Source organism: Lonchura striata, chromosome 2 (assembly GCF_050655825.1).
Source record: "Lonchura striata isolate lonStrDom1 chromosome 2, ASM5065582v1, whole genome shotgun sequence".
Lineage (NCBI taxonomy): Eukaryota > Metazoa > Chordata > Aves > Passeriformes > Estrildidae > Lonchura > Lonchura striata.
Window position 1 is genome coordinate 2,802,498 of NC_140704.1, and position 9,370 is coordinate 2,811,867.

Consider the following 9,370-nt stretch of genomic DNA (forward strand, 5'->3'; position numbering starts at 1 on the left):
ATGCATTTTTCACATAAACCATCCAGGCAGGAGGCAGCAGGTGACACAGGAACTCGCACAGGTGGCTTTAGGTGGGAACCTAAAACTATATTAAACACCCTATTTAAGAGAATGAATACAGCACAACTTTCTAACATTACACATATAATATTCACGGTAATATTTTGTAAAAAAGCCAATCATAAAATGTGCTTTTTTCACATCAACCATGTTCCTGGCTCCAGGCAGGAAGTGACACAGGAACTCACACAGGTGGCTTTAGGTGGGATCCTAAAACTGTATTTAACACCCTATTTAAGAGAATGAATACAGCACAACTTTCTAACATTACACATATAATATTCATGGTAATATTTGTGAAAAGCCAATCATAAAATAAGCATTTTTCACATAAACCATCCAGGCAGGAGGCAGCAGGTGACACAGGAACTCACACAGGTGGCTTTAGGTGGGAACCTAGAACTATATTAAACACCCTACTTAAGAGAATGAATACAGCAGAACTTTCTAACATTACACATATCATATTCACGGTAATATTTGCGGAAAGCCAGTGAAGGAGGCGGCGCGAGGGGCCGGGATTGGCGGGATTGGCGGAATGGCGGGATTGGCGGAATGGCGGGAATGGCGGAATGGCGGGATTGGCGGAATGGCGGGAATGGCGGGATTGGCGGGAATGGCGGGATTGGCGGAATGGCGGGATTGGCGGAATGGCGGGAATGGCGGGATTGGCGGGAATGGCGGGATTGGCGGAATGGCGGGATTGGCGGAATGGCGGGATTGGCGGAATGGCGGGATTGGCGGGATTGGCGGAATGGCGGGATTGGCGGGATGGCGGGATTGGCGGAATGGCGGGAATGGCGGAATGGCGGGATTGGCGGAATGGCGGGATTGGCGGAATGGCGGCGGGGAGCGGCTGTGGGGTTGGAGCCATCATGGCGGCCGCGCTGAGGGGCGGGGCGCGCGCCGCCGTTGCCATGGGCGCCGCACCGGGCCCGCAGCCGGGGCCGCCGCTCCGCTCCCGCCGAACGGGGAACGGGACAGCCCCGGGCAGCCTCCCGGTGCCCTCGGTACGCGGCTCGGGTAGGCCAGAGGTGCGCGCAGCACTTCCCGCGGTGGGAACAGCGCGGCGCTGCCAGGACCTAGCGGGTCCTGGCAGGTCACAGGGGCGAGGCGGGTGGGGGACAATTAACAGCTGCAGGGTTGTAATTGAAATATACAGACGGAAACACGAGAATTTCCGCCTTAAAATGGGTGAGAAGTTCTTTCCGCTGAGGGTCTAACCAAAAGGAGCGTGGAGTCTCCTCCTGTGGGGACTTTCCAAAGTTCCTGTGTCACCTGCTGCCTCCTGCCTAGAGCCAGGGATGGTTGATGTGAAAAATGCATATTTTGTGACTGGCTTTTCGCAAATATTACCGTGAATATTATATGTGTAATGTTAGAAAGTTCTGCTGTCTTCATTCTCTTAAGTAGTGTGTTAAATACAGTTTTAGGTTCCCACTAAAGCCACCTGCCTGAGTCCTTATGTCACCTGCTGCCTTCCTGCCTGAAGCCAGGGATGGTTTATGTGAAAAATGCACATTTTATGATTGGCTTTTCGCAAATATTACCGTGAATATTATATGTGTAATGTTAGAAAGTTCTGCTGCATTCATTCTCTTAAGTAGTGTGTTAAACGTAGTTTTATGTTCCCACCTAAAGCCACCTTTGTGAGTTCCTGTGTCACCTCCTGCGTGGAGCCAGGCATATGGTTCATGTGAAAAATGCATATTTTGTGATTGGCTTTTCGCAAATATTACCATGAATATTATATGTGTAATGTTAGAAAGTTCTGCTGTATTCATTCTCTTAAGTAGGGTGTTTAATATAGTTTTAGGTTCCCACCTAAAGCCACCTGTGCGAGTTCCTGTGTCATCTGCTGCCTCCTGCCTAGAGCCAGGGATGGTTTATGTGAAAAATGCATATTTTGTGATTGGCTTTTCACAAATTTTACAATGAATATTATGTGTGTAATGTTAGAAAGTTATGGTGCATTCATTCTCTTAAGTAGTGTGTTAAATACACTTTTAGGTTCCAACATAATGTTAAATAGAGAGTATGTATGTGGGGGGAGGTTTTTTTTTTGGGAATGAGATACTCGCTTCGAGGAACACCTAAATCTTCCAAAGGAGAGGAATTTATGGTTTTCTTATCAGAAGAAGCTAATTTCTTCAGGCCTTGCTCAGACTCAAAGACACCGTGGAGATTAACAGAAAAAGTTAACATATACCAGTCAGAGTTTCTTTTTTTAAATAGAATGTATGCATAACCATGAAGTATATATGAATATGCAACAGGCTATTGTTTTTAAGTTTATTCCTTTGTTCACAAGGGATGTTTTTCATGACTTAATGTCCGAGAGCATCCAGACATCCGTAATTCTTTGCTTTTTATTGTCTTGTAATTGTCCTAACTCTAAATTTTATTATTCTAATTGTATTACTGTCTTTATAACCATTTCATTATTATTAAACTTTTAAAAATTTTAAAAACCAAGTGATTGGTGTTTTTCACAGTTTAGATGAGATATTTTGGAATATTTCATCACTGGAAGCGTTGAACCCTTCAGTGTGGAACGCTTCATCCCTGGAAGTGTTCACATCCCACGTGGATGTGGCACTTGGGGACAAGGTTTGGTGGCAGTGCTGGGTTAATGGTTGGACCCAAGAACATGAGAAGGCTTTTCCATTTTAGCATTGTGTGATTGGAGCTGCACTTTGAGTGCCATGCACATTTTTGGCCTATAGATTAGTAAATAAGTCCAGAAGTTATGACATAATAAATTAATCAGCAGCGCAGTCTAAGTAAAGAAAATTCTGAGAAAAATCATGAAGCCTAAAATAGTTACTCTACTAATAATTCTAGGATATTTTCAGAACAGAGACAACTACTGTTTGAAGATGTTCTTGCTTATCTTTGCTATCTTTAAGGTCAGTAGTTAAATCTATGAAGAGGTCCAATCTAATTATAAATTTAATTATCAACCCAAAGGTTACTGAAAACAGAAAAGCTCTCTAACTTTTATATCCAGTTTGCTTAAGTAAATGGAATGAACTCCTTATCTTTGCAGGCTTTTTCCAAATCTCAGAATCAGCTTGAATCAATTGAAATTAATTTTCCAACCTCACTGACTCAGTAATTCTTTGATCCCTCATGCCCTGAGCCCTGTGGGCTGTGCAGAGGCACCAGACTCTGCTCCTTGCACCTTGTCCAGGTGACTCTCTGCCTATAAAATACATAAAGGAACACTCTGCCTTTTGGTGCACTAATCAGGATAATTGGATTTCCCTCAGTGTGGGAAAGGCTCTGTGTTAATTAGTGCAGGGCGTGCCTTTGGAGGTATTTATGTGTTGATTTTCATAGACCAAAGGTGCAATAGGGTTTTTTTGCCCACAATAAATGTCAAAGAGAAGGAGAAAGGGGCTGCAATTTATCAGAAAACTGCCTTTATTCATCCTAAGAAAATGTTTGGGTAGCAATATCAATATTTTAAAATATATATTCATAATATATTGTTATCATTAAATATACTTAATAATTAATGTATTATTATTTAGTTATTTAATGTCATCACTCAGTGATTAGAAATTTGCAGGAAAGGTGTAAGCCACACTTTTGTCTTCCCTAAAGGGAGCATAAGGAAAAAAATATTTTTCTTTCTCTCTCATTAACCCAAAAATTGAGGGGATTTTCAGCTTTCCTGGACATGGGCAGGGAGGCTGGATGGTCCCAAACACTCTGTGCTCCCTTTAGCCAGTGTGACGTGGCTGCCACATTGCCTTGGATTTGGCCCCAACCTGCTCCTCTGTTAAAATGTTTATTTAAACAGGTCTGTTTAGGAACATTTGGAGTGAAAAACACCCAACAACTTTTTTTTTTAAAGGGCTGTTTAAAAGCCATTTTTGGAAAAAGGCACTTGAAGCCAGGCTGGAGACTGGGCAGACATCAGCGGGGAAAATCTGCAGAGCAGCTCCCAGAAGGGGATGTTTCTCAGAGCAGTGCTGATCTCTGCTCTCTCTCACTTTTTACTTTCCTCTTGTTATGCTTTTAGTAAACAATGGAGCCAGATGTAAAAGTGAATGAAGATTTCAAAAGCCAGTTCAAGGCTTATGAGGAGCAACAGCAAAGGCGGCTGCAGAACTTGATGGAGATGAAGAAGGAGAAGCAGGACAGGCAGAAGAACACTGGCAGCGCAAAGGGGACTATAAGAGCCCTGAGTGATCTAAACCTGTTTAAAAAAGGACCTCCTGTAAATGAAGATGCCAGCAAAAGGTAAAGGTCTGGCAGCACCATTCCTTCAGGAAGTCACTGGAGTATATTTTGCTTATGATCCCATGAAACTCAATATTATTAAGATGATAGAACTCTTTGTGTCTTCACACACTGGGCTTTCATTATCCTAAGGAGATTCTTCTTGTCCATAATTATCCTCAGGGCATTGTGCTGTGCTCTTTAATATCAGTATGTTACAAATGAAGGGGCAGCCAGGTACTACCTGGTAAAATCCAGCCTTTTGGGGTCACTGGCACCCTCTGAACTGCTGGTTAGTTCCTGCCAAGGTTTAAGCAAATAGATTCCCTACATGAATAATTTCCAAAGGTGGACAGAGGCAAAGTGGCTAATGGGAGCAAGCCACAGGCTGGCAGTGCAGAAGAGTGTTCCCTGGGATTTCTTTGCAGTATATCCTGATTTGGTGGATCATAAGATTACCAGGATATTGGGCATTTTGTATGGATCTCCCTTAATCTTGTGTTTTATTTTGAGCTGAGTACTGGAGCAGAGATTTAGAGCCCCAGCTCAGATAATTTCTCTTCCTTCCAGGATATAGTCAGCCTTTCCCTCTGACCCAATTAATACTTCTTCTCCTGACTAGAACAGGTCCGGGGCTGGACACACCCCAAAGGGTCTGCACTGCTGGCTGTGGGACTCCATTTTCTTCCTGGTGGAAAAAGCCCATTCTTTATTCACATAAATAATTTTTATTCAGTTTTACAGATCTTGTGTGGGAGTCCAATTGGTCAGTAGCTTTCTTGCCAATTACTTATTGGTTATTAACAAGTTGTTATTTTATATTGATTGGTCACTCAAACCCCGAGGGTGTATGTGCATGAAAAGTTGTTTGTGAGAGATAATGTTCATTTTTCTATCTAATGTTTATCCAGGTTTATCCAGGTGCCAGTTGTTTTTCACCAAGGAATAGATTGTTATGTTAATGAACTGCTCACACCAGCATTGCTTTCACATGGGAACCTGCAAAATACTAGCTTTGACAAGGCCAGCCACTGATTTTAACAGAGCAGGCTTGATTTTATGAAGCCTTTGTTTATGATTTTTCTACCTTGGTGCAACATTGGCTGTGCAGGGCTTTGCTGTGTGGCAGTGGTGAAGCCAGGTGAAGAAATTTCTTCATGCACTGGTGCCTCATCAGAGCTGTCTGATTTGCCAAGTTAAACCCCCAGTCTGACCTCTACCAGCTGTCCTCTTCCCTTCTGCAGTGTCTTCTGATAATCTGTAGAAGATTATGATGGAAATCTGATTCTTAAAAAATTTCTGTGAGGCTGATTCCCATAGTTCAGATGTTTGGCAGAGGAAAGGGATTTAGGTGCTCCAAGAGCACAGCATGGGCAGTATGCAGAGTACAGGAAAGCCAAGTAGTTGTCTGCTATTTAGAGCTGAGGCCTGAGTAATCACAGATTTTTTTTATTCACCTCTATTGCTGTGTCACTGACTGTCAGAAGTCCCTATTTGACATGGCAGGTGTGGCAGATCTATCTGGATTGTCCTTTGCTTGTGTACATTCAGCAGAGGAGTGGTTGTGAGTGATCAAAGCCAGCAGAGTTTGTTTTTGGAAGGGATTCACCAGGATGTTCTCTGCAATATTCCCATGACAACACATCAGAGGGCTGTTCCAGGATCACAGGACTGCACATGGGCTGCAGTGGCAGTGATTTCAGAAAACATTCTCCTCTCAGAACTCCCCCTTCCTCTGAGCCTTGGGAATTCTTTTTTCCTTCCTCCCATCCTACTCCCCAGTCTTGTTTAGACAAGTGTTTAGTGATATTTCTGCCTTTCTGTTTTGTTCTCTCTGTAACTTTATCCTCCCTTCTCTGTTTGGTGTACTTGAATGTATCTAAGTGACTCTCCCCATCATGTGGAGAATTCTAACAAGAGTTGGGAAAGACACAATTTAACAAAAGTTAAATTCCTTACTTTTTTTTTGTACTTTTCTTGGCCTGAACAGAGCATGCAATTTGGGAAACCACCTGAATTCCAGGCAGAGCCCTGCTCATAAGCTCCACCTGGCTTTGATTCCTTGAAGGAGAGTGAAAAGGGGCACCTTTTGCAGCCTGTTTCTTTTGGCTCATTTTCTGTAGCCTCTGTAACAGGGAGAGTCACTCTGGGATGGGGTGGGAAGTTCCTCAGAGAAGACTCCAGCTCTGTGAAACTGGGATTTCTGTCCATCCTCCTCTAAGTGCTTTTCCTCAAGGCTTGGACTCCAGCTCTCAGAAGACTTCACTGCTCAGGTGTGTTAAGAGCTTAGAACCTTTTTTCCATGTTAATCCCCCAGCTGTTCAAAATCTTTTGGTCCAGGTGTCTCTAATTGGATCTGGGTTTCATTGCTCACTCTTCTGAGTGGTTCATGTGGGAATAACTCAGTTCTGCCTCTCCTCTGCGCCTTTCTTTCTTCTCCTTTGTGAACAGCTGCCTTTGATCTCCCTTTGATTTGCAGCTTTGAAACACAAGTGCATTTCTTAATTACGCGTTGTGAATCCTTTCCTAAACTGGCTGTGCTGTTTATGGCAGTGCCTTAAGGGCATTTATTGTGCCACGGGCAGATAGAGGGTGCATTTAAAAGCTCCCAGGTGCAGTGGGTATTAAGAGCTTGCTAAAACTGTGGAATAAAAAAAATTAGATGATTATTGAGACATCTGACTTGCCTGTGTCTGCAGGTACCTACTGTAACAACTGGGCTTTATCCAAACCACATCTCCAAAGTGTAAACATTTAGGGTTAAGTGAGAATCTAGGAGTCAATTCCTTCAGCTGATTTAGGTGTCTGGAGTACTGAAATGCTGTAGATTATCAGGAACTTCCACATGGGAATCACGGGACACTGGAGACCTGCATCTTCCACCAGCAGCAGCTGGCGTCAGGTGGGCAGCCCAAATGCCACCTGTGAGTGGGTAATTATATTAAATCCCAGGTTTTCTCTCGGACCCTGTGCCAGGGAGTTCAGATAATTCTGAACTCCCACAATTGAATTAAGCCGCTGAGGCCGCAGCTCCTGGATTTTATATTTGAAGGACCCATCATATCAGGGCAGTAAAGAGATTAAAGTTATTAATTCTCTGGATGTCGTAGAGACATGAAACCTTTAAATGTTGCTAAATGTCCTGAAGAATAGGAGAAGCAAGGCTGTTTCTTTCCATTCAGAGAGCTTTGTTGGTATTCTCTGTTTCCAAATGAATTCCAAAAGGCACCATTAACAATACAAACTGATGCTCACCGGGTTCCAAGAGAATCAGCTGAGGACATGGGAAATTGGTCTTTTATGAATTGCTCAAAAACATTGATTTTTAAAAGACCCCAGGGGCAGCTTTGTAGTCAATGTTCTGTTGGCTTCTCTTGGCTTTGTCAAGTATAGAAAAGAAAGCCTGAATGTCCCACATGCTGAATGCTGCCTGATTTCCACTGAAGAACCAGGTAAGTAAAACTGAGATTACACTATTTGGTAATCTCAATACACCTACTCTGTGATTTTTTTCCCCAGACAGCTCAAGAAAGTGCAGAATTTTTTTTTTTAAGAAGATGTTATCTGAATAGATCAGATAATCAGCTTGTGTTTTTATCTTAGGTTTAGAACATTCTGCCTCATTCATTAAACTCCTGATAAGCTCAGCCATCTATCAGGCACTTGTTTCATTATTTTACTTCTAGGAGCATCTATTTGTGTGTTATTTGCCATTCTGGTTTATTTTTTCCCAGTTTGCTTGAGGCTGAGAATGAGCAGCTGCAGGATCAGCTCCGAGAGGTCCGGGATGAGAACTGCAGGCTCTACAGACTGGTGTCAGAGAAAGATTTTGAAATAAAGGAGCTCCAGAGAAGAGTACGGGAGGAGAGGTTGGCTTTGTCAGGTAAACAGAGCAACTTTGTCTTCTCCTCATGTTGGTTTGCTTGATGTGGATGACCAAAAAACGTCCCTGAAAAGAATAGTGCTCTTTTAGGGTACACAGTGATTTCTGTTCCTCATAGAACTGTAAAGTTGCTATTATTGGCACAAAAAAATAGTGGTGTTCCATAGAAACGTTATTTGGGAAACTTCCTGTTAGTGTCAAGAGCTGTGCTGCAGCTTTCTCTGCTCTGTAGGGTTACATTTCTTATTCAGGTGCCATTTTTTTTCTGTCTGAACATAGAAATGCTGAATGCGTGCAAAATTCAGCTTGATGAATGCAAAATTCAGCTGCTAAAGTGATTTCGGTGTCTTTTGACAACTGAACTGTGCAGGCTGCACTTCCTCCACTGGGTGCCACTGTTGGTCAGGACAGCAGTGATGACCAGGCTTGAAGAGAAGGGGGAAACCAGCAACGAAGAGAACTAAATAACATTAAATTACACCTTAATCCTTGAAAAGCAGCTGTAGTTTGTGTTTAGGAGAGGTGATAATCTCTTCCTAGTCAGGACCAGGAGCCAGATGTGCTGTTGCAGCTTCTCTGGCTGATGCCAATCCGTTGCCTGTGTTTTCCCTGTGGCAATCCCCACACTGCTTGGAAATGAAAAGCCTTGGGTGAGTGTGTGCAATGCATTTGAAGACCCTAAATTTAACATGGAAGCAGCAACCTGTCTTTGGTTAATTTAGTATTTACTGTAATTCTCAGCAGCCGTTATTTATCCTGAAAACTGAGGTAAAAGTAGCTCCCAGGTGGGAGGGGTAACATAAATCACACAAAGGAGTGAGAACAGTGCTTTTAAAAATAATGAATTGATTTTAAGTGCTTTCAAAAAAACATTTTAAATGCTTTTAAAATAAATTCCTTTAAAACAATAAATTATGTTCTTTACATGTTTTTTTAAATGGTGGCACAGGAACAAATTCTGCTCTCAGCTGTATTCTGTGTAGCCCCATTAATGTCTCTGGGGGTGTATGAGCCTCAGTATTGACTTGTGAGTGATTTCTCACCTCTCCCACCCCAGTTAATGTACATCAGAGAAAAGTGATTACTGCAGAGCTCTGAAGGAGGATGAAAGAGTTAAGAGGAACAACAGCAGCCAAGTTCAGTCTTCACACGTCCCACCAAGGGTTTGTTGTTGCAGGCTCATGTTCCTTGCTGAGC

The 9,370-nt window shown here is 42.8% G+C and overlaps 1 protein-coding gene across 12 annotated transcripts in view; it reads left to right on the forward strand.

Moving 5' to 3' along the window:
- The first annotated feature begins 931 nt into the window (after positions 1-931).
- Positions 932-9,370, forward strand: part of CCDC13 (coiled-coil domain containing 13) — a 33,178-nt gene continuing 24,739 nt past the window's right edge. For 5 of the 12 annotated variants that reach the window (XM_085562688.1, XM_085562700.1, XM_085562705.1 and 2 more), the window contains exons 1-3: positions 938-1,094; positions 4,091-4,311; positions 8,025-8,173. In XM_085562688.1, coding sequence (XP_085418814.1) covers positions 4,097-4,311; positions 8,025-8,173 — 364 coding nt within the window. In that variant the 5' untranslated portion in view covers positions 938-1,094; positions 4,091-4,096. Of the gene's footprint in view, positions 1,095-4,090; positions 4,312-6,428; positions 6,564-7,117; positions 7,193-8,024; positions 8,174-9,370 lie in introns of those variants that run through there. The other 7 variants (XM_085562712.1, XM_085562728.1, XM_085562735.1 and 4 more) reach the window with 5 other exon arrangements.